Source organism: Sinohyriopsis cumingii, chromosome 1 (assembly GCF_028554795.1).
Source record: "Sinohyriopsis cumingii isolate HCF-2022 chromosome 1, ASM2855479v2, whole genome shotgun sequence".
Lineage (NCBI taxonomy): Eukaryota > Metazoa > Mollusca > Bivalvia > Unionida > Unionidae > Sinohyriopsis > Sinohyriopsis cumingii.
This window is the reverse complement of record NC_142961.1, coordinates 67,619,440-67,646,665: the sequence shown is the minus strand read 5'-3', so window position 1 is coordinate 67,646,665 and position 27,226 is coordinate 67,619,440. Positions and strand designations below refer to the sequence as shown.

Genomic DNA, 27,226 nt, shown 5'->3' with positions numbered 1-27,226 from the left:
TCTTGTAGCCAGAGTAAATAATTCTTTTTTATTTTTTCTGAAAGGTGGCATGCACTGTTGCCGATAAACTTCGATTTTAAAACTCCGCCATGATACTCTATAACCAATGATAAAAGACTTTCAAACGGACAATAGGCCTATTGCTTGTTTTGTTTTTGATATTTTTTTTAATGGGGGGGGGGGGCAGAGGGAAGCCTGTTTCAGCTGTTTACTCTTGCACTTTCGTGCTGACTTAGAATATCACAAATTGAATTCTTCGCGTTGCAGTTATTTAAAGTTAAATAATAAAAAAAGATATAAACACATGAATAACTTTTCTGAAAGAAGCCTAATTTACATCTCGGTACACTAAGGCATGTTGTTAGTGCAGTCTAAAGATGTCTTTAAATTAGGGAAACCTGTGAGGAATTCGAGCGTAACCTGAGAAATATCCTCCTCGTGCTTGTTGATACTGGTTTGATTGAATACAGACGAAAGACGTCACTCACTCCGTGCATTTTACAGTTTATAGCCTTCTCTCTTGGATGATTAGTATATTTTAATCTTTCCAGACCTTGACATGCGCAACTCTCGTCCCGGACACTCGCTATAAATGGGGGGCGTTAGCAGCGTTGATTGCCATGCTATTCCTCACAGTAGGAGTGCAGAGGTACCAGAGAGAGAGAGAGAGCTTCTTCTGTGTACACGATAAAACCACGACCATGTCAGAGAATATATCAAGTAAGTACTTGCTATAAATCACTGATACGGTATCTGCATATTGTAAATAATGTTAACAGACTACTACGTCAATCAAAAGACTCTCTCAGCATGAATAAACAATTCTGTCATTTGTTTGATTTGTGTGCGTTGATTTTAGTAGATGGGCGACTTGTTTATTTTAGTAGTAACGAAACTGGCAATACAGTTCAATGATACGATATAACGTCTTATTTTGACTAACTAATGTCATGCAATATTTCTTTGATAACTTCTCATTCATACATTATAAACTGTCATTTCTATATCTACTGTCATTATGAATGATAATGTGTTAGTTATAAAGTTGTAGTCTTTAAGTAAGCAGCCTCCTTTGACATAGATTTGTAATTTTAAATACCGTTATCAACAACGTTTATGCATATTTGCGGTATTTAATGAAGATCCATTATCGGTGTTTAATTAAAATCTATCATTTATTTGTTTTGATGTAGTAGTCATTTAATTATTTCAATATGAGTGTTTACATGGATATTTTTCTGGTGACAAAATTTCTAAAAATAATTAGTGGTATAGTTTTGTCCGAAGCTCTCGACTAAAAACGTAATGCAAAATTACCATTCAAAAACGAAGTGTGCTTGAATGGTAGTGATTCACTGTTCCATGCTTTCCTTATTACTATTTATTTCATTACCAAACCAAATCAGTTTTACATTAGAATTGAATTTAATCTCATCATCTTGGAATCTGAACAGAAAAAAAAATAATTTTCACAAATCAGTTAACAACTATTTTCGTCTAATTCTCTCTTTTGGCTCAAATGGACTCTGCTTGATATGAGGCTTGAAGTATTTCACATTGTTTCCAAGACAAATTCATGCACATGTTGCGTTTTCTATATTTTATATTCTTTTACTTTTTATCTTTATTAGGGGTGGGGGTCAACTCGTAATTATTTTTTTTTTCTTTTTCTTCCATATACATCAATAGAACTTTCCTTTATTATCCATAGAGAATACTTAAAAGACGTACCAATTACCACCCATATGTATGTCGGTCCCTTTCTACGGGGTTGCGAATGCTTTGCCTTTAGGTTATTTTGTTGGCCGTACGATCATGCACGTTCGTGTAGTAGGTTGCTGTGATGCAACTTTGTGTGTCAAAGCGTCTAAGTAATACAAACCTGTTCAAGTTCAGTAACATCAGCCTTGTTTCCTAAGGAAACGTACAATAATAAAACAGCGAAATTACGTTTGTATATTGTTGGAGATTGTGGCAGAGAGTATAGCAACAGACAAAGTAAACTGATATATATCCAGACAACTTAATACTCACTAATACCTATTATTTTAATTTTTGTTTCGTGACATACTTACACATTATTCGGTTATTTATTTCTCATTAGTCCTAGATAACTAGCTTAAAAACTAAACAGGACAGCCTAAGACATTATAAGAGAAAACTGTATCTGAAACATAGTCTCTCTCTCTCTCTCTCTCTCTCTTATAAGACTGTTTACATCTAAATATGCTATTTGTTTGCGGTTCGAGTGTTCTTACTAACAACTTCCTTAACAAACGGAGTTGTTTGTTTCGAAGTATGACCCCCATTAATGCTATTTGTAATTAATATGCCCAATGCAATAATAATGATAATTAATATACCATATGCAATAGTAGTTATAATTAATATACCATTTGCAATAATGATCATACTTAATATACGATGTGTGTGTGTGTGTGTTTGATTTGGATTTTTAAGGTAGCTTTAACAATTTTTCAGTCATATCGCTACGATGTCTGCAGTGTGGCAGTTTATAGTGATGTCTAGCACTGGGGCATCATGCCGCAGACATGTAGCATGATGTCCCACCCAGTCACAGTATCCTGACACCAGGCCGACCAGTCATAACACTAACCTCTTAATGCTGAGTGCCAAGCGAGGCAGATGTTAATACCATTTTCATAAGTCTTTGGTAATACAAGATATGCAATAAAATTTATAATTAATATACGCTAATGGATGCTAGTGTACAGGAGACCAACATTAAACACAAAATGTTCGTTTTGTGGAGAGAAAAAATCATACGAACTAAAAAAGACTAGCTCTAGAGAGAAGGGCATAGGACAATTCACGCAGAAGGAGATACATACATCATGTGAGTGTCTGGATGTCGTATGTATCTATTGGCAATCATCAAACATAAATAAATCGGGACGAAGACGTACACATATATATATATATATATATATATATATATATATATATATATATATAGAGAGAGAGAGAGAGAGAGAGAGAGAGAGAGAGAGAGGGAGGGAGAGAGAGAGAGAGAGAAACACACACACCGCCTTGCGTACTGAGACGTCGAAATAACGGTTGTTAAGGACCAGAAATATAAGTACAAATAGACGAATACTTAAGTTAACCGAGGAGTGATACAATTTTAAAAAAAATTAAACATTTTATTTGTAAGTTTAGATTAAAGTTGAGCTTGCAAAAAAGGCTAAAGAAAGACAGGAATTGGACTTCTATCGCTGATGTTGTGTTACAATCTATTAGCAGTTACAGAGTATTCAGTAATATGGAAACTCTGCGACTGTACCTTAAAGGCAGTGATTTCTGAGATACACCACTGCGTGCACTCAACAAACAGCTTATTTCTTATTTGGGGTTTTCCACGCTTTTCCACCACGAAGTGAGAGTACGCTGCAGTATTCACAGTGCTAGTCGAATGTCATTAAGCCGAACAGAATGTCCGTCACCACACCTGATAGAGGCTCAGAAATTAATCCAATGTCCAAATGACGGGTCATTGTGTTGTATCATCGTGGGCAGGAAATATAAAGTACTGTGGTCATTCAGCATGGGTGCCCGCACATAGTGTTTTGGCCTACATTCGTAAAACTGAATACCTGACTACTACATGTTGCGCCTGCCTCCCCCTCCCCCCCCCCCCGAAAATAATCCTGTCGTTCAGGTTTGAAAAAAATCAGCTGTGACATTGATTTTGGAATACTATCATTTTCTGTTCTGCCTATGCTATATCCATTTTTTCTAGTTCTTATTGTTCTTCGTATTGCTGTTATTATTACTATCATTATTATTATTATTATTAGTAGTAGTAGTTGTTGTTGTTGCTGTTATATCGTCTAGACTATTTATGTGTGAGGAGTAATGTGGCAGTTTTTAATTATCTTAACCAGATATACAGCACACAATTTTGAAAATGCTCATTCGCTATCCGAATTTAGTGAGGTGCTGTTTCTGGGTGGCAACATGACTCAGCGATATATTTCTGATAATAATAATGTACCAGTACAGGTTTACTCTGGAAATCTGTCATCTGCCTAATTATACAGAGGTCGTTTCTGTGCTGCTTACATCATTCAGCAAAAAAATAAATGTTGAAAGATATCGATGTTATTTCAAATGCATAGTCCACTTTCTTCCCCCCAAGGCGTATCACTGTTTAAATAATCGTCGCGTAATACAATCTGTGTATCCCGGTAATTAGTTGTGCCTGTAGCGGAACATTTTGCCGAGTCATCGTCAGGACTGCTGAATCACGATTGTCACTTCCCAGTGGGACAGCGAACGTGACTCGTCCCAGGGGGGCAATACACACATTTATCCTATCTGGCCGTCTCTTTTGAAAACTCGGGGTCTAATCAATGACGCAGCTCGTAAACAGGGATTACTTGCAAAGATTTTCAATTATTACATGTGCAAATCATTTCATTCATAGTTATTGTTAAGCTGGTTGTTACGAGACACAAGAACTATACTCCTGTTATTTATTGAATATAGAAGAGGGACTTCAATTATAAAATGCAAGGGTAGGAGAAAAGCCATTTATTCATACGTTATCGAAATCCAGAGAATTATTTTTTAAGATCTTTTTCTTATTATTTTTCGATAAAACTTGCATCTAACGCCGGGAATAATCATTGGGAAAAAACAGTCTTGAAAGTAAGCGCTGTTATCACGTATGAAGTACTGTTATGTGGTAATTAGAAATAATGTTACATGGTAATTAGAAATATTGTTACATGGTAATTAGAAATATTGTTACATGGTAATTAGAAATAGTGTTTCATGTTAATTAGAAATACGGCTGCATGGCAATTGAAAATACAGTTGCATCAGTTAGAAATGCGATTATATAGTTGTTAAAAAGACAGTTACACAGTAATAAAAAATACAGTTGCATGGTAGTTAGAAATACAATTACACAATAATTAGAAAGTCATTATAATTTTAAAAAACTCCACAAACACGCACACACACACACACACATACACACACACACACACACACACACACACACACACATATATATATATATATATATATATATATATATATATATATATATATATATATATATATATATATATATATATATATATATATATATGTATGTATGTGTGTGTGTGAACAAATAACATGTAGGCGCAGAAAGGGAGCGGAATCAAAAAGTATTGTAACATACCCAGAGTATGTATTATTTGTATTTATGTTTCTGTTTATAGCATAGTTAGATTTTAATAATTAATTATTGATCATGGGTATCGATGTAGAGAAGATATTTCTCAGCCGGAGTAATTAGCCAGTTTATAGGAGCAGACATTATAATGTACATCATTCATAATACTTTGTGACAGTATGGATTAGTTTAGTAAAATGGACCATCCTATTTTCCTAATATAGGAAACTATCCGGATAGGTTGGGTACACGTGGTTATTTAAAAAAAAATTAGGATAGTTCTTTGTATTTAGTTTTTGGGTCGTATTTTGCATTTCATTGCGTGAAGTACTAATATTGGGCTTAGAACGACTTATTGAGGAATTATAAAATAAAAAAGATGCAAGTATGAAATTATTGGACTTTAGTGATGTGTAGACTTTAGTAGTGTTTGCGCGTTTAAGAACCATTCAGTTGACAACGACCGTTGTCTTAAGGTCAATGCAAATAGGGGAAAACGATTAACTTCTAACCACGTCCAATCAGGTGTCTGATTCGTATGGAGTCACTTTGCTTGTAATAATATATATTTTCTTACTCAAGGACATTATCAGATTTATGGAAATGTGTTACTTCTAAAGTCGTCTATTACTTATGTTGCTTTCCTCATTGAAAGTAGCCTAGAAAAATATAAATAACCAGAAGGAACTGTAATATAATCTTTTCATTTACAGTTATGTATAAACCTGACAAACAATGTTACAAAATTGTTTTTGAAAGCAGCCCAAGTGCTTTCTTTTGGAATATATCTATTATCTTTTCAACGACACAACACTACATAGGACGATGACACAAACGAGACAATAACACGGTACAAAAAACATAATGCTTTATACACTCTACATGTTGTCTGGTTGTAGTTGTTTGCCTAACACGGCACAAAAAACATAATGCTTTATACACTCTACATGTTGTCTGGTTGTAGCTGTTTGCCAAAACGATTTAAAAAAAAACAAGAGTCCCTTGAAGGGATTAAAATTTTACCAGGCGGAACGAATTTCCAGAAATTCAAGATAAGACTGATGTGGTGCACGTATTGGATATCAGATTCCCACCATTTTCGTTTAGGACTAAGAAGGCATCAGTAGCAGTCTTTTGGTGAAAATGTCAGTCAGTATTGGCATCCATTCAGTGGGAATAGCGACAACAATGTTTTAAAGACAGCCGTTGTGGCGCCATTTTCATCTGTGACCAACTAGACATCATAATAAATAATAAATCTTTCAGTGAAACTCCTACGTTGATATGACTTTCAATTCAAGAGGTGTAGCGATAACAAAACTTTCAAGATGGATGTTGTGGTGGCCATATCGGATGCCTGAGCGCCACCATTTTTGTTTAGGACCCGTTAGACCATGAAATGAATCTGGCAAATTTGGTGAGGTTCCTCCATGTAGTTTAGGAGTAGCGATAACAAACTTGTGTAAACGAACGTACGAAAACCCATTGCATAAGCTCTTTTGATATCATTGATCAAAGTAGACCTTTATCGTGTACACTGCAATTTTTCACTAGTCTGCTTCTATGAGACATAACTTTACCTTGTCTACTGTCATAACCTACATTTGATATTGAACATTTTGTGTTTACGAAGTGGTATTACTATCATAAGCTACTTATCCCATTTGCCGTTGTGTGGTTAAGGAATGGTCTTATTATCATAACCCTTGTATGATATTATCGGTGTGTGGTTAAGGGGTGGTCTTACTATTGTAACTCATCTATGATATTATCGGTGTGTGGTTAAGGGGTTGTCTTGCTATAATAACCCATCTATGATAGTATCGTTGTGCGGTTAAGGGGTGGTCTTTCTATCATAAACCATCTGTGATATTATCGGTGTATGGTTAAGGGTGGTCTTACTATCATGACCTACCTTTGATATTAGAATCGCGTGGTTATGGGGTCTGGTCTTACCTTCTGTATTGCAGGGGCCGTGAATAATACGTTCTAGTGGGTTTTGAATTATAAATGTTTTGAAAATTAAATTGTCACTAAAATAATATTGTACCCGATCCCAAGGTGAAAGAATTAGTGCAAAGTTTTTCGTAATATTAATTGGTAAAATGTCACACTTTCTCTCTGTGCGTCAACGCAAGTGGATGTCCGAGTGCAAGGGTGTCAGCTAGAAAATGGTCTTTTGAATTTACTTGGGTTTTGTTATCTCCTATCTCCCATAGGATTAATTCATAACGAATGCACTTCTTTCATTGTTGTGGGCCTTTACAGGCAATGCAATTATTTTCCCTCGTATCAATGACAATTTTTAATGGGTACTTTTATCTCATTCTTGACTGTAATGTCTAAAGGAAATTAAAGCTATGCGCCTTTTCCAGGGACACGCAGACCTTGTAATGGCCAGAACGAGTATGTAAACCCGCGACCCTTGAATATGTCCAATACTACCAAAAGTTCTACAGCGCAAAATCACATATGGGAATAGGCGAGTTGTGGCCAATTTTCACAGAGGAAATGTATCGCTAAAGAACTTTCTAACCTTTACAAAGCACACCCTGAGTGCAATGACAATGGCCAAGTCTCGATATAGAATAGTCATTTGCATTTCATTCTTTATTAACACCACACAGAAAGATGATTTATTGGCATTATTAATCACAGAATAAAAACTGCTGCCAAATGGTCAAACTCAGTTTGCGAACACGTCTTCTGGAAACCACCCGCTGTTTCGCCATACCGCCGTCACCCAAAAGATAGTGGTGTTGTGCTTTCATTTCACTCTATGACCAAGGACGTCATTTCAACTTTTTCCGACGGGGGGGGGGGGGGGGGGGCTGTGTGCAAAACTTGACGGGCTTGTTAATTTTCGTATATAAGCAACAGCAATTTTACATTTTACAGCATCGCCCCCCCCCCCCAAAGACGTCCCTGTCTATGACATCTTGAGAAGAAAACGATAAAGAGAAGAAAAATGGCATAATATGCATGTTAGTCACATGTCAATAAAAACTGCTTTAACTTGGATTTTATACGGTATATATGATATGCATTTCTTGAAGTCCTATATCTGCCTTTTGACAGGTATGATCGATACCGACACTTTAGCGGGCGAAAGGCTAATGTAATGTGTAAAAGGTCACTGAGCACAAAATTTAAACACAATCTGTATATCCTGGAAAATTCGAAACCTTTGAGTGCTAGGAGTTCAAAAAAAAAACACAATCTGTATATCATGGAAAATTCGAAACCTTTGAGTGCTAGGGGTTCAAAAAAAAAAAAACACAATCTGTATATCATGGAAAATTCGAAACCTTTGAGTGCTATGGGTTCAAAAAAAAAAAAACACAATCTGTATATCATGGAAAATTCGAAATCTTTGAGTGCTAGGGGTTCAAAAAATTGTTGATAAGTTTTAGGTTATTTCGTTTTCGAGTTTGCCGGTAAGGTGAATCATCATCCAGAAACTTCGAGTGTCATTTCATTCATCGCACAAAGAATATGAGTTAGTGCAGTTTTACCGTAGTTGCTGTTAAGATTCTGGGAGATATTAAGGGTGGTTCATACATCATATAAAAAAAGATAGCCAAATATCTATAATAACGTCTGTATCAGAATATTTGATATTGAAGAGGTAAGTTTTTTCTGTAATTTTCTGTAATAATTAAAGACGTTTCACATCCATGCATTATCCAGACAGGGTAGAAGATTTATATATTTGTATAGAATTATTTTGCGTGTAATTGGTTATGAACCCATTTGGTTGTTGATCATAAAAGATAAGGCTTCACACACATTTTGTCGCATTCTAACATTTGCCGAAACACGCAAAAAAAAATTGAATTTACGCATGCTCAAACTTTTCCCACTTGTTTTATCGGTAAACAAAACATTCTTATACTGTCATAAATACGTGATGCTGGAAAGTAATTATTTTTTTAAAAAGAAATTCTAAAGCAGAAAAATGTAACACTTTAACAAATACATCTTCACTTCTAACGCCAAGCAGGGATAAATACTTTTAAATAATTTTCCATTATTGCCGATAGATAACAATTGGATCGCTGGAGTTAAGCTTATGTCAAATGATGCTGCTATATGGGGGGGGGGGGGTAGGGAATCATTGTGCAACGTGATATAGTAAACAAAATCAAAACATTTCAATCTCCACCAGTAACCCAACAACACATTTCAGTGTAAAACGTTCTCTTTATTTGGATTATTTATGAAGTTGAACCTAATGGTCTTTTCTCTTTCACACTCCGGTAGAACTAAACATAAGCAATGGCTACAAGAGGAAGATAAACCAGTTTGGGGATTACAGGGATGTGACCAACATGAGTGTAGATGAGTGGAATGAAAGGTGGAATCTTCAGCAGACAAGCGTTTTCCACATGCCGTGTGTCAACCCGTAAGTTTGACGGAGAAATTATATACATTACAATATTATAATCCTAATTCCAGGAAATGAAAGATAGAACAAATAGACTTTATTACATTTAACATGTTTGAGCTTTTCCGAATTTAGCAAGAAGTGGACATAATCCCTCAAATTTCAACAAAATCGTACCGATTTGTTTTCATAAGTTGTAAGATATCTTTCCATGTAAAAACTCCCGAGAATACACATTGACACACTCGACTTCGTGACACTTATTCTTTTCAAACTTTGGAGAATATTTTCTCACCACAAATCAATCGTGATCTGTATAGTTCTACAAGCCATAACATATATGTATCCAGTTAAAGGAATAAGACGCGTTTAAATAGATTACATGGACACAGATTATACTGGGCCTAGGAAATGTGTTTTTGCAAGTTTTACATTAACTGCGTATTACAGTGAACCATCAACAATAATTTGATATTGTACGGCTCCATCAAGTCTGTTCTCGTTATATCATTTACCTATGCTGTAATTTGTGCACATAACTATTTGCTATGCTCCTTCTTAAAGGGGCTAGCATTCCAATATTACGTTGTAATATCAGTGTTTGAACACTTTCCTTTTGAAGTGGACACCTTGCTCTTTTTCTCCACTTTCAATGATGATGTTATGATAACTTTGAGGAACATTAGATGCTATATTAAATAAAAACGGGTAGCTTACTCAAATCGCCTTGTCATGTTTCATTTAAAAAATACTTCCATAGTTGCACGTATACCTTGAATGTACCAGAAGTGTCTTTTTTTTAAATTTTGTTTTCTCTCCGACAAGAATGCTGGTGAAACATAGTGAAAAACTTCTGGCGGGAAAGGAAAGGCAGCGGATTTTCATACCTCTCTGTGGCAAATCCTTAGACTTGAAATGGTAAACTATTTAGTTATTAATATCATGACCACGTTTTAGCCAGGGATATTTTTATAACCTCCACCTGTCTGTCTGTCTGTCCGTCTGCAGTCCCTATGGCGCAGAATAGGTTTGATGTACTCACTTATGTCATAAAAAGCGATTAATGGAGCTGATCTGTTTGCCATGATATGCGGCACATGATGCCACTTCTGCCGTGATGACGCATCTAACCCTGATATGCGTCCCGTGATGACATTTCGCCTGAGCAGGTCTTGGTCTATCTTGAAGATTGCGGTTTGTATAACGAAGTTTTGACCCCATACTTTAAAGATCTTAACACATCTTTATAGTGAATCTTGTGTCTAACGTTTCATATTGATTCTTGGGATGATTCATTGCACACAAAAATTGCCTTTGCCATTTTTGCTACCTATCCTTTGCTAGACACTAAATAGCGAGGTGTGTGCTGACATGTCGTTAAACCTATACACATTTATATGCATATATTATCTTTGTGCCCGTTATTATATCTGCGCATATACAGCTGGGCAGAAATTCACGAAACTTAGCACCTATAATGCCCCTGTGCTAAACATTTATAAAAAGGGTTTTCCACCTTAGCTACATCACCTGGGGTTCCTGGGAGGTGGATCAAAACTCAAATGTAAAATAAAAACAAATTTTCAATGGCTTTTTAAATATTTTCGGACTTAATATGTGCAGTAGGAACAGAACGGATGCATCATATATATGACTGATTTTAACTTCTTGGTTACCGTCTCCAGGTGAGGGTGGTGCGATTACCTGGAGGGCTTCTAACGACTTGCTATGACTGAATTACTTGTAACATACTTGAAAGGGTGGCTCCGACGGGAGCTTTTTGTAGGTGAAAGAATCAGTAGTTCACCTCAACTTAGCGTAACAGGGTCATTGTTTGTCAAGATTTATTTTTAGGATGGAGGCGGATGGGATGTTAGAGGTTGGCAACTGTTATAAAAACTTTTCTCATAGGTCAAAGTATGGGAACCACTAAAGAACACTGACCTCGGGCGCCTCGGTGGGGTCGCCACTACAGAATAATTGGCCCTCGAATACTCGAACCGCCACTGCATCAAACAACGTCAAAAATATGATCAGCTTGAAAAACACTTAATGATGTTTCCTGGATAGCCAGTAACTTTTTGGGGCTTTTTCTGATCGTTCACACCTTTGTTTCCATCGGGCATGACCAATCCATCAATAGACAGCATCTGTAATGGATGTACATCTTTTTCTGCCATGACATCGCGCACAATTGTTAACAGGGTCTTGGAAAAGGGAGGTAATGCAGCGGGTAATTTTTGGACTAAATCGTTCTTTATATATATATATATATATATATATATATATATATATATATATATATATATATATATATATATATATATATATATATATATATATTACAAATAATACTATCATACAGGTATTATAGTATTATTATTATTATTTGTATTAAATATTAATTCTGCCTACTATTATTAAGCATCCACCAATAGAATCCAGGGATAGCATTTTCCGTTCTGTCTGATGTACATTTATATATTTATAATGTTCTTTCTTTCTCTCTCTCTCTCTCTCTCTCTCTCTCTCTCTCTCTCTCTCTATATATATATATATATATATATATATATATATATATATATATATATATATATATATATATATATATATATATATATATATAATGTTGATCATATTTGCCTGATGTTTCTTGTAGGCATGTCTCCTATAGAGAAATATAGAATGGCATTTTACACAGTGATAAATGTCACTTTTTAATTATTTTCTGTACGATAATGCACCAGTGATAAAATTTTAATGAACTAGAGTCACAAAACTACTAAAGCAGATATTTAAATTTTAACAGCAACGACTAGCAGTGTGTCATTATTTGTTATATATGTATGTGTACAACTGTCTAAGAGGTACAAGCCACACCCGCTGGCGGTGCTAGGGGGATGGGATGATAATGTTGGTGAGGCATATATTTTGAAAAATATGGTATAATTCACAGTTGGATGATTCAGATATTTAATGTTAATTGCCTACAGGAAATTACTTTTCCTGAACTGTCCAGCTTAGAAAACCATGACTATTTGACGCAAAATTTACATGGCAGTTATACTGATTTTGGTAAAACTAACCCAAATTCATGGATAATGCTTTATGTGTTTCGGAGCGACATGTTGAACCCTGACATAAACTGTGCATTGTCGTGTTCACAATTTTTAAACGATACTAAAGTAAATACGGGCTGACTTTTAATTAGAACTGTAGTTTCTCTTCGTTAATAAAATTTATCTTTTCTAACTGTTCAATAATGACCGGATATGGCGTTAGAGGCAATAGACAGCCAGATGCATACAAGTCATTGCCATGTACACGTGTTACATTTGTAGGTTATTAGACAAGGGTCACACGGTTATTGGAAACGAGTGCTCCGATCTTGCATGCAGGCAGTTCTTTGAGGAGCAGGGGATTCCTTACACCACGGAGCCTCTTCCTATAGAGGACGGTGTCAAGTACAAGGTACGAGACAAAACTTTATCTTCCGATTATTTTGCTAAGATAATCGCTCTTGTTGTAAATATCGGACACGTCGCGCAATTTACCTTGTCTCGAGATCACCTCTACACCACCTCTAAAATTAGCATTCTGATAGTCATACATTTTTGCATGGGTATTCACCGCATCAATTGCGTGCGTGCGTGTGTGTGTGATTTGGATTTTTAAGGTAGCTTTAACAATTTTTAGTCATATCGCTATTATGTATGTAGTGTGGCAGTTATAGTGATGTCTAGCACTTGGGCATCATGCCTCAGACATGTAGCATCATGTCCCACCCAGTCACAGTATCCTGACACCAGGCCGACCAGTCCTAACACTAACCTCTTAATGCTGAGCGTCTAGCGAGGCATCTGTAAGTACCATTTTTATAAATCTTTGGTATGACTCGCCGGGGATCGATCCCACGATCTCCCGCATCCGAGGCGGACGCTCTAACCACACTAGGCCACCGGAGCGGTTCCGCATCAATTGGAACATTGCTTTTACAGTATTTGGACCATGTCAATGGAAAATGCCTAATGATATAAAAGTTCTATCTAGGCTGGTAAAAAGTTAGTAGAGTGAGCTGATATTAACAAGCATTAGATTTACATCAAACTTGAAGGCTCCGGCATATTTAAATTTATTGTTTGAGAAAGATATCAACAAAAAATTTAAAAGGTGTGAGAGCAGTAGAAATAAATCAGGTAAGCTATTTATGGTAGAAATGTTTTAGTAATTTTTAAGCAGGTGTGATATTTTATTTTCGTAAGAATAATTATTACTGTCGGGTAAAGTGAAAGCTACATACTTTCATGTCCTAGTCATCAGACTCATTTCCTGATCCAGGTTAGACAGGTTAACGTTTGCATCGCAAATTAGGCAGGTTATTGCTATCACAAGTGTCCTCCAAGTCCCTTTCACGTCTGTGGAACAGACATATATATCCAACTGAAGTAAATTGACATGACTAATAAACTCATGGATTCAGACATTGCCAAAATTTCATCGATGCAGACGACACCGTGAAATTAATCTCACACAAAAGTCTGCTCAAACTTTTATAAATTTGTAAATGCAACGTAGATCAATATGACATAAATTCGTAACCATGGATACCAGCATGCAAGGCAAAGTGGTGTGTACCAACAACCCCTCCCCCAGAAGCATGTAACAATTTTATTTTGCCCCAGTCTGTCATTGATATCTTGATATTTACATTAAGTGGAATGAGATTAAAGAACAATTCGATCTTTACCAAACAAACTGTGCAATTTGCTAGAAAACTTCTTGTGTCTGGATCATCGTATCTCATGCTATATTTTATTGACACGTTCTTAAATTTAGCCAAGTGTGCTGTCCACTGAACACTAATGGGTACGATCTTACAGTGTTTCTACCCGGGTGTGTGGGTATGTCTTTGTAACATTAGAAGTTATACGGTATTACTGGATCGATGAGTATCGGATATGCATAGGACAATTTAACAAATAAGACTTAGAAATAGGTAAAGATACATTCTGTGTAGAGATAAGTAAAGATACATTCTAACTGGATAAAATTAAAACCTACAACAATAGTCCTTATACAATAACTATACCTGGGTGCAGATTCTTTACTGACAACGTTTAAGTACACACACACACACACACACACGCACACACAAACACAGGCACACACGCACGCACACAACAGGGATGTTTCTTTCATAAATTCTTTGGATATAATGAAATCCTCGAGAATACTTTCACTAATTAAGGTAGGAAAACGTTATTTAATTTCATTCATTAATTCAGTTGAATCGTACCATGTTGTATTTTCAATTTTAGGCCACAGATGGATCAAGGATAGAAATTTTTAGATGCGACTTTTTCCAATTAAACAAGTAAGGAATACAATTGAACAGTATTTAGATTCTGTAGTAAATAGACATACTTTTAGTCAAGTGTGCCTTTCTTTTCCTTTTTTTACTAGAGAGCGTCATTCTCGCCAAAGGTGCAACGTTATGCATACTGTATAACGTTATATATGAATTACACTACATTGATACTAGATATCATTATATATGTATTACATTACATGGATACTAGATATCAGTATATATGAATTACACTACATGGATACTAAATATAGGTATATATGAATTACATTACAGGCATACTAGATATCGGTATATATGAATTAAATTACAGGCATACTAGATATCAGTATATATGAATTACACTACAATGATACTATATATCGGTATATATGAATTACATGAATACTAGATAACGGTATATATGAATTACACTACATGCATACTAGATATCAATATATATAAATTACACTACATGGATACTAGATATCGTTATATATGAATTACATGAATACTAGATAACGGTATATATGAATTACACTACATGCATACTAGCTATCGGTATATATGAATTACAATACATGGATACTAGATAGTGGTATATATGAATTACATGGATACTAGATATCGGTATATATGAATTACACTACATGGATACTAGATGTCGGCATATTTACACAATTTATCATTTAAATTACCCCGTTGTTTTTGTTTTTTTTCCTTTGCGTGAACGACTCACCCTTGCACAAAGTATAGCTTATATAATACCGATTCATAACTTCTTAAAATACTGTCCACCCAATCCTTCCCATTAAATTGCAAGCTTCTGCATGCCTCTTTTTCTCTTCCTGAATCTAGCGAATTAATTTGTGGGGCGGACATTAGAGTGTAGAATGACGTTTATGCTTGAATATAGAGTCATGGTTGTGTGCACATTTTCATATCAGGTGACTTGTACTAGTTCATTATTTTACGAATAATGATTCAGCAGTTTAAAGGACGTTCACGTACAATGAAAAGAATGAAGAAAACAACAGAACTCATCTTACTTGTTGAATAATAATGAGGGGGGCAAAATACAGACGTTTTCATGACAAAAGGTTATAAGAAAATAAATTTACCTATGTTATTTTTCTGGAATATTCAGCCGTTTTAATGACGCCCATTATCGTGTCATCTGCTGTTGACAACTCCCCACTGGCAAAATTAACATGGACGCGTTGATCTGTAGAATTTACTGATCCGTGACTTCAGTAACGTGGTAGATTCCGAGCATTTTTGTGCAAGCTTTTCACTTTCAAATTTGTTGATGCAGCCCCTTACATAGTTACCGGTTAACTTTATCCAAAAGTGCGACAGGGGGACCAGTCTGTGCATACTCTGAAAATTTTGTAGTCCTTGCTTTTTGGTATTTTACTCTCATTTTCATTTTTGTAGGTCAATGCTCGGTGAATTTGACTGCATATGGGACAGGGGTTCATTTGTGGCAATACCAGTCAAAGACAGACAGAGGTATCTCCAACTTCTTTCTACTTTTTCGGATGACGATTTTTATTTATAGAAACAATTGCGTCCTTTTTGCTCTCTCTCTCTCTCTCTCTCTCTCTCTCGTATCAATGAGGTATACCCTATTACTAATACCTTATTACTAATACATGAGAGAGACACTTCTACCATTCGCCTCCTCAACATTTAGAAGGTTTGGCGTCATTGAATCAGACCGTTGCGAAATATACTCAAAGTGAGCATTTAAGTAATATAGGTCAAGGTCTGATAGCTTTACCTATAATAACATAATAACGATGGACCGGCGTTATTTTCCATACAGACCGCCATTATTTTGTACCCGTGAACAAGCGCCCTGATGTATACTGGGTGACGCCCATTATGACAATCCGTGGCTGGATAAATAATAACACCTAATGATATATAAATTGGCTATCTTAAAGTATTAACACATTAACCCCTGGTGACGAGTTTACGTGGCAGGAGGTAGTAGCCTACTGCCGAGCTCTGTAATGTCAAGGTCATGTATGATACACTAAAGTGGGTGGTATTACAGAAAGGTAGACATGTAGCTCTACAACGATACCAAATATTCTGGAGTTTCTTGTTGCACTACAAAATACAGAGGGAAAAACCTCATTTTTTGGACCCGATTTTTTTTTCTACCCAAAATTCGCCCGTGGTCGGAATCTGATTTTGTGTCCGGATTTTAGACTTTTTGGTCTCAGATCTAAGGCAGACCGGTATTAACTGCAAACAGACAGATGAACCTTTGCAAAAAGTATAGGATAAGATGGGCATTTCGAATAAAGAGTGGTCTCGATACGAAAATAACAGGTCCGTTAAGCAAAAAAACAACAACAACAAAAAAAACCACCTCCAACTTTTACCTTTCTGCTCATGCGCGAGCCAAATAGCCAATGAAAAGCGATGTTTCTAACACAACTAGGCAGTATGTTATTGGAAGATCATCTGGAAGTTGGTGTTTCAAGATGTATTCAGAAATAGCTTTCAAAATTTGTTTCCCACTCGAATTTCAGACGAAAACGACAAAAACCTCTAGGGGTTAATGTGTTAAGAAAGAAATCAAACAGCTGTTAACTTTAACTTGTATCCAGACTGAAGCGTCATGTGAAGGAAACGTAAAATATAAAAGTTTAAAAGACTTTTTTTGAACTATTAATTTTTCTGTATTTATTTATTAATTTATTTTTTTGCAGATCTAATGGCGACTTGTTAGCCGCCAAATGTGCTACTTAAGTGACACTAAACCCAAATGCCACAGAGTTTAATTTATTTTTTATTTTCAACATGTGATCTACGAGACGAAGTGTATCTTTCAGTCTTTGCAATTTTTAGATTCCTTGGGGCTGAGAAGAAAAATGTTAGAAATTTTTTTATATAAAAAATCTGTTTTCTTTGCCCAATAGATTAATATCAATCACGATTTCTAAGTAATTTCTGTGACGGAAATTAAGCTGAAGTCGAGGAAATCATCTTAGAGTACTGCTTTGGAAATATGAATTATTTGCTTTATTTCAGTGGACCTGACAAAAAAATTATATATTTTGGCGACTGTGTCTGCCTAGTTAAAGACACTCTGAAGTGGTCTTCCGGCGAACAAAATACATACGAACCGCACATATTAACACAACAAACACACGGGAGGGTATTCTAAGATCATGAGAATGACCGAGTAGTGATGAATGACATACATAGATGCATTTATTACACCTCAGGACCTCTCCCTAAAAGGAAGTAGCGGAATGTTATGTTTCTTCTGCTCTGCCGTGGCATAAATCCTCAAGATTTCTATGGTAACTAAACCAAGAAAGTTGGCTGTGACTGCCTTTTGCCAGTTGTGAGTAGCACCCTCTAAGATAAATACGCCCATCAACTTTGGTGACTGAATACACAATGATGTCTGATAAACTAGACTAAATTTAAAAACCTAACGTAATCGCTAGAGCATGAAAAATTTAGGTCACTGCGATTGAATTTTGCCAATGGTTAGTAGTACCCAAACTGATGAAAACGCTGTCAGAAAAATATATCCCTGTTCTCTCACTTTTGCTACACCGGCTGAATAAAAAGCGCTTGCTAAACTACCTGGGATGTTGCACATGTCTTTGAACTTACATCAATGTAGTGAGAAATGTCAGAATACTGGAGAACAAAAATGAAAAGAAGAACCTATACAGATATATTGGCAACGTAGTTTCTAGGAGGGTGGGGTGCAATATCATATATGTTTACCAATTATACTTGGCTTAGCGAATAATAATAGTCCGTCCATCATGGTAGCACAACTGTTAAGTATGATAGTTCCGAAGTAATCAAGAACAAATAATTGCGAATCGAATGTCAGAAAAATCAGTGTGACATCATTTCCAAAGTTAAGGTAAGATAGTTGTTTTTTCATTTTCTTTCTCCAGTATTCTAACATTTCTTACTACAGTGATATCATTTCAAAAGCCTGTCGATGTTGTGATTGACGTCTGCTTATAACGTTATTAGTTGAACAGGGGGCAAAACTCCAAGACGACAATGAAGTCGATAAGATAGAGTTACTTATCTTTATACAAATTGCTGATTCTCGCATGCGTACGAAATTCCTGTTATATACAAATTTGGATCTTATGAAATACACAATGGAGAATGAAATTCTAGCGAAACACTGAGATCATTTGAAAAGTTTATAAACAGAATTCAACACAAGGGATGAAATAATTATTCCATGGCATATAAGTACAGAGTGAAGGAGGTGAAGGAAGATCGTATGCCTATTTTCTAACAGACATTGCAATGGCTGTACATGATAGATGTGCCGATAAAACAATACAACTGTTTAGATAGAAGAAAAAAAAAATAGTACAAGATTGAAACATTCTTTTAAAAGGAGTAATCTTTTGTTCGCGGAGGGTGATCAACAGTAAAGTATGCAAGAAGATTTTATGAGATCGAAATACGTTTCTTTATTTTATTCAAAGATAGTTTAAATAAAGTCATATATAGAAACAGATATTTGGCTAATGGATTTTGATGTCATGTAGAAGCAAAGTATTCGTCTAATGAATCTTGATCATCTTTGAAGATAGAAAAACGCAGCTGAGATGAAATTGTTGTGATCCGACTTGATGGGAAGAAAAAATAATAGTAGTATTTGTTGTAGTAGCAGTTGCAACAAACACATAGCTGCTGATCCATGATTTTCTAGATGGATTCAAAATAATTTCCATAATTTATGTAACAGAATTTAATTTACTTAAATTACGTGACTCTTTCTGAGGGAAATATTATGAATACCTTATTGTTGGTGGGATAGGCTTAGGGTTCTGAATCCCCTATCGTTGATATGGTACATATTTTGGTAGATTTCGTTGTTACAAACAACACATAAAAAGGCTCAACGAAATATAATCCTTTTGTGGAAACAATAGGACCTAATCTCCAATCCACGAATTTAAGTGACAGAGAACATTTCAGTTTTCGCAACAACAACAACAACAAACACGAAAATATACGAATTCACGGTAGATTAAATTAGTATTAAGACAATAATGTCCATTTTGTTGAAGAATTATGTATGATGCAAGGTACTAAGTATACTCGCTTATAAGACGATTCTAACTGCAAACTACACAGACCCAGATCTGTCGTCGCATAAAGCGCAGGCGGAGACCTAGATCTGCCGTTGCATAATGCTTTGGCAGATCTAGGTCTGTGCAGTTTGTTATGAGTAACCAGTAGAACGAACAGCGTAGAACTTGATCCGGACGAACATTATGCTCCAGCAGATCCTGATCTTTGTTATTTGTAATTTGACTGGTCTTATAAGCGAGTATATACGGTGCCACCCTGTTTGGTCCAGTCGGATTCTATTGCATCTTATTGCAGTCCCTAAAAGTGTCTTTAATATTTGTTTTCTGAATTTTCCTCGCGATTTACCAACCACTGAGGTCGAGTGGTCTAAAGCGCTCTCCGTTACGGATCACTGCCATCTCACCTCTGTCTGCGTGGGTTCGAGTCTCGGATTCAGCCAATGTGTGTATGTGGAAAAGCTTGCCAGTAGCTTCTCGTGGATCGGTGGTTCTTTCTGGGGTTTTCTCGGGTTCTTCCTCCACTATTAATACTGGCCGCCATGTATAGCCTATCGTGTGCAGAAAAATGGCGTTAAACCCTACAACAACAACAACAACCAACCACTGAAGAAAGATACTCGTGTTAAATATAAAGCAGCATTAAAGTCTGAACAGAAAATATAATGTTATTGAGACAAGCCTTTTGGCTTCTGCGTAGTATGACAAAACAAACAGTTGTCACTCGATCTGTTACGGAAAGATCCCTTGCACTACAAGTTTCAGTCATTGAATTCAAATGCAACTTTTGGGGGGAACATGCAACATAACATATGTTGGTCTTTTTATACCTTGTGTCCAAGTTAGTGCCAAGGACATGTGAGATAGACTTTTCGCATAATTATAAAAGAAATATACGAGAAACTTAATTAGTGTAATAATCCTCACAGACTAACTTTGCACGTCTAACCCCCTACTGTCTAAAGCTGTCATCTTGACGAATGATCAATTAAAAAGAAGAATCAACAAGTATTTTAATAAACAGCCAAATGTATACCTGCTGTAACTGCCTGATGTTACACTTACCCTTGTTGTTACTATCTGACGTCACACTTGTCATGGTTTTAACTGTCTGGTGTCAAAATTATCATACTTTATCTGTCTGATGTCACACTTTTCATTGCTGTATTGCCTGATGTCACACGTGTCATAGTTATATCCGTCTGATGTCACACTTATCATAGCTGTTACCGTCTGACGTCAGAATTATCATAGCTGTAACAGTCTGACGTCACACTTAACATAATTGTATCTGATGTCACACTTATTATAGTTGTAACTGTCAGTAAGCCGCCATTATCAAAGGTAGCTGACTTTCAAAATGAGTATAATAGCTTCAGGACCTTACACAGTGATATTTATTACAAACAGGGGAGATAAGCTATCTGTATATCATATTAGAAAACTTGTTATGTTGTGTTATCCATGGTAATCTGATTATGGATGGCAGTATGCTACTAAATTATTAGGACATGCTCTCGAGTCAGTTCATTCGTGTTCTTTAAAAAATTTGAGGAACTTTATTCGTTATACCAATGACCTTAACCTTGATATTTTCAGGTATGGGCAGTTGATTTGTCATGTAATGAAGCCAACATGCCAGTATCTACTTGACACATTTAGAGTGGATAACAGCGTGTACGGAGGTACGTGCAGATAATATGCAGCAAAGTGAAACACAGATTTTTAAGCCAGCTAGAAAAGTTTTCAGGATCGGAAAAGAAAACCTGATTATCATGCAGTGTATAGAATATGGGTGACTTTATTTTATACTAGTCCGTGAATTTGCAGATCTTCTAAGAAAAATATATTAGAAAATTCATTTATCATTTTTTTAAATTTTTTAAAGAACTCCATTCATTAGACATTGATGACATTATGACCAAGAAATCTCACCCACCGTATTGTCAATCACTTGTTGCACTAATAGCAAATCGACATGTCACGCAGGAGGACCACGTTTGAATCCCACTGTGAACTTAATTGTGGCTTTTTTTCTCTTCTTTTTTACAAGTATGTGATTTTTTTTACAGTGAATAGGAAAGAGAATTGTGCCAGTACTCATCTTCTCTCTGCTATTATACTCAAACGCACAACATGAACGGTAAACATTACCGTACGAAATCTGCTACTTCAATCTTTGTTACACTTTAGATAGCCCGATAATTTTTTTGCATAGAATAAAGAAATTTTGCCTGTTTAGAGCAAATAACGGAGATATTTCATCGCGTGGGTGAAACACTAGTGAAAATATCGAATTTATTAACACACTCGATGAAAAATATCCTTTTTTCAGTTATCTTCTTTTTGGTCATGTACACTATCCTTTAGGATGGTGCGAAAGCACCCGTACTAAAAAAGGATGGAGATAACTGTTGAATTCCCAAATTGAATTCTATATAGGAACCAGCCTATGGACCTATTCATTCTTTCACACACACACACACACACACACACATTGACACATACATACATGCATATATATATATATATATATATATATATATATATATATATATATATATATATATATATATATATATATATATATATATATAAAGTAAAAGTTGCTGCTTTACAGTTTAAGAAAACAAAAAGTGTATAATCGACTGTTGACACATAACACAGACAACGACATTCTAATCACATACACACGTGCATTTATAGATTGGCATACTGATATAAAATCATGTTATATTTTATCGAAAAGATGTATTTTAAATACTTACTCGGTATCATGTATTGTACATACCTACATGATATCATGCATTTTAAATACTTACACAATATCGTGTATTTTATATACTTATACAATATCAAACATTCTAATCACTCACTCGACATCATGCATTTAAAATGCTAACACGATATAATGTCTTTTAAATACACGATATTATGTATTTGAAATACTTACACTATGACATGTATTTCAAATACACGATACTATGTATTTGAAATACTTACGCGATGTCATGCGTTTTAAATACTTAAACGCTAACGTATATTTTAAATACTTATATATACGACATCAAGTAGTTTAAAAACTTACATGATATCATGTTTTTAAATACTTACAGGTTTACGTGTTTTTTTTTTTTTTATAAATACTTGCACATTATACGTACACGATATCATGCATTTTAGATATTTAGAGGATGTAAACATTGTATAGTCTTGTTTGATGTGATGTTAAGATAGCAAGAATGACGTGATATGATGAATACATCCAAAAATAGGCGCTCTTTTTTCTATAATATCAATTATGCAAGTGTTGTAACATAAGAACGTATCCAAGTGTTGCAATGTAAAAAAGTATCCAAGTGCTGCAATGTAATAAAGTATCCAAGTGTTATAATGTGATAAAGTATCCAATGCTGTAATGTAATAAAGTATCCACGTGTTATAATGCAGAAAGGTTTCCAAGTGTTGTAATATAATAAAGTATCCAAGTGTTGTAATGTAATGAAGTTTTTTTGCAGGGCCGCCTTTCGATTGCCCAGAGTCTGACATTGTCAAGAGTTTTGGTGAGTAAAGATAACATTACGGCGCTTGCTGAAATCAAGCAGTTCTACAACTGATGCTACCGAAACAACTCTCTGCATACGATATAATCCCTTCGGCATACCTCAAAGTCCACGTAATATACCCTATAACTGTTAATGCAAGCCATACAGTCCATACCACATACCACCCTCTGGTGGCCTAGTGGTTAGAGCGTCCGCCTAGGTCGTGCGTTCGAACCCCGCAGAGTCATACCAAAGGCTTATAAAAATGGTGCTCAGCATTAAGAGGTTTGTGTTAGGACTGGTCAGCCTGGTGTAAGGATAATGTGACTGAGTGGGACATCATGCTACGTGTCTGCGTCATGATGCCTCAGTGCTAGACATCACTATAAACTGCCACACTGCAGACATCGTAGCGATATGACTGAAAAGTTGTTAAAGCTACGTTAAAAATCCTAATCCCACATCCCACACCACATACCTTATAACATCGTACTAGATAGCCATGCATCAGTATCACATACCATATGACCCACTATGATTAGGTATCCCATAGCCCACATCACGTATGTAGAATCGATGCTTCTTACTTTGTATCCCATTGTAAATACTATGTTGCACAATAATGGATACCCCGTAGTACAGACTGTATACACTATAGTTTATACTAGTGTAAGTACTATGCAACTGATAGATGAATCGGAGCCATCATCAACGCCATATAAAGTTCTATTGTGGATAAAAGGTCTATCTTTTGTCTTGTATGTTCCCTGTTTAGAACTTGCTTCCTCTACACCCCCGTTCCTTTGGCCATCATACAAAGTCAGGGACATTTCGAAAGTTTTTCTGCTTGGTAATTAAATCTCAAATCCTCGTAGGTTGGCTGGTTTTAACTGCATGTGCAACACCTAATTTGATATATCATGCGGAGGAAATATAAACCAAGAGCCATTCCCAAGGATATACTGTTATATATAGCTATTCAGTTTGGACTGTATGACGAATCAGTAAGCATTGTCCTTCATATCCATTCACCGTTATCCTTCTCTGACCCAGTTAAGGTCATTTGAAATTCTTTGTAAAATTTTGAAGTTTTTTTCTTCTTCATATTTCTGAATGGTAATAGCTCTTAAAGCATGGAAGAAATAACTGTTATACTTGGCCTGTATAATAAAAAAAAATTGTCTTTTTAAATTCTGATGCAACCGATCCTTCTTCAGACCATCAGGAATGTCAAGGTCGTTTAAGATCTGTATCAGGATTCAGACGAGGAATCGCATTTCTAGGATCTCTTGTTTCCTAAATGTCATATAAAAGATAACTTCATCGCTACACGTTGAATAAGATGTTCAAAATTGTGTAGACCATTATCCACGGGATGGCTATGACTACTTGACTTTTGTGTACACGAAGAAAATTATTTGCACTGATCCAACTTTCTTTCTTTCGTTATATCGTATACTTTTTAGGAAATTAGTTTGTACATGTACATTGTTATTTTGTGTAAAGTAATGCAATGTAAAAATGATGTACCAAAGATGCTGATAGCAGGGCACCCACTATTAAAAACGGTATCCTAATTTGGCTTAGTACAAGCAATATATTTTACTTCTTTTTTTCTTTTTCTTTCGTTTATGTACAGGTCATCGATGTAAATTCCAGCTTATCGACACTAGAGACGCTTTTGGAAAAGTTCAGCGGGAGCAGTGGGGCGTAAATTCCTTTACTGAAGAAATGTACTTAATGCAACTGAGATAAAAGTATTGCAAAGATCCTGAGTAATACACTGGCAGGCACATCCCTGTGACTGACTGCTCATCCTTGAAAATGAAATCATAATTTTGCTGGACTTTCTTTTACAAAACTTGGAGGTTATGATCAAGGGTTTTTTTGACCTGTTTATTTGACAACCATGTCATTTCTTCAGAACTTTGAATAGATGTAATGTCTGTCTTTGGATAGATGTATAGGCTGATAGATGTATATGAACCACATCAAAAGTGCACATAATATTATCATCCGATGTATCGACGACCAAATCTGACACTTTCGGAAAACTCAGATCATCGCCACTCAGACCATCGACGTTGGCCCCTGTGTTCCTTAAAACGGTCTGTCGGCCTTTACAATAAGACGCCAGCAAACATATCACATGTTAAGTTTATATTAATGTTCGAAATGCGTATTTTTGACTAGAAGTTTATATTAATGTTCGAAATGCGTATTTTTGACTAAATGTCTTTTTACTTTTTCCCATCAATTTATCATTTTGATGCATCATTTGTGTCTTGTATCGCCTTCCGTATTAGTTTTAGGTCCAAATATTTGTTACAATATTAGTTTGAATCACACTCACATACAGAACTTTGGCAGTTTTTTTTTAAATTTTGAGTCGAGTCATCACTTTCTGAGTGGTTTGTATTCCTTTATGATAATTTTTCTTCGCTTAGAACCATTTATGTCACTGAATAAAATGAATTAACAGTTTTGCATAAAACTGTCAAATTAATTAAAAACCACTTTGGAAAATTTTTGCATTTATACGGTATAATATGTTACATATTTTGCCGTAACAATTTATGAAATTGTAGTAATATTGGATATTTTATAAGTTAATTTGAACGGAGAAGGCGAGATCAAATAAAATGTATAATGGCGTATGTGAATGATTATGTCCTAAGTTTCAAGGAATGACTAGATTTACAAGACTCTCGAGAAGAAAATGTAAAAATAGTAACAAGAACAAATTTGCAGCATGTACAAAACACTTATTTATTTAGTATTGGTGACTTTTAACATTTGGGTAGATATAAACAATTGAACATTTGTATAAATAACTCTATTGATTTCTGAAATTGAAGTTGTTTACTATAGTCAAGGCCTAGAGAGTGTATTTTATTTAAAGAATGTTGCTTTGGTTTATCGGAATTCCAGAATAAAAGTAATTGTTGTTTCACCATGCTGTCTGTCGGTAATTAAAAACAATATTTACTATGTCGTTATGCATTGCTCATTGTCTCCTAGATACCAATACATTTTATACGCGTGATTCGTAAGACCTACTATATATACGTTTAGGCCTGACCTTACTCGCAGATAAATGTCTTATATAAAGTAAATTTCTCTTATAAAAATCTCCATTCTTCTCTTGGTGTTTACCAAATGCCTCAGGATATCAAACCAAATTAAATTTTGTAAATGCATTTTACATCTATTGTACAGTAGGGTATTTTTACCTAAATAATGTATTCTCAAGAACAGATAATTGTTATATGTGGGGAATCCCTGATAAAATCTACATGCGTAACCATTCAACCATAAATCGCTCCAATCATTGGGTCCATCCCACAACTGCGGGGCTATCAAGACCTTATTCAGGTAACTAACATAAACATGCTTCTGTACTCATCCCTTAATGCGTTGAATTCAAAAGGTATTCAGTTTTTACTACGTGTTCCTCCTTTTTTTGACTCATCACATGATTTGGTTGTCACACACAACTTTGTGATCAGCTATCAGTTCTCATAATTGACATAAACTGTCCTTACAACTAAATTAAAACAAAAACACAGAATCAGGTTGAGAGTTACATCAGTACCCAACATTTTGCAGATTTGGATGTATGTACTTCCATATAGAAGGGTGGTGAGAACGCAG

At 35.4% G+C, this 27,226-nt stretch overlaps 1 protein-coding gene across 1 annotated transcript; it reads left to right on the top strand.

Annotated features, from left to right (window-relative positions):
* Positions 1-512: 512 nt before the first annotated feature.
* LOC149807058 (putative thiopurine S-methyltransferase) lies at positions 513-26,563 on the top strand. The gene is made up of 9 exons (XM_089961316.1): positions 513-720; positions 9,452-9,593; positions 10,401-10,493; positions 12,917-13,046; positions 14,894-14,949; positions 16,360-16,434; positions 21,627-21,712; positions 23,546-23,590; positions 25,212-26,563. Exons 1-9 carry the CDS (start codon positions 621-623, stop codon positions 25,325-25,327), a joined length of 843 nt encoding a protein of 280 aa, XP_089817442.1. The 5' UTR covers positions 513-620; the 3' UTR covers positions 25,328-26,563.
* The last annotated feature ends 663 nt before the right edge of the window (positions 26,564-27,226 follow it).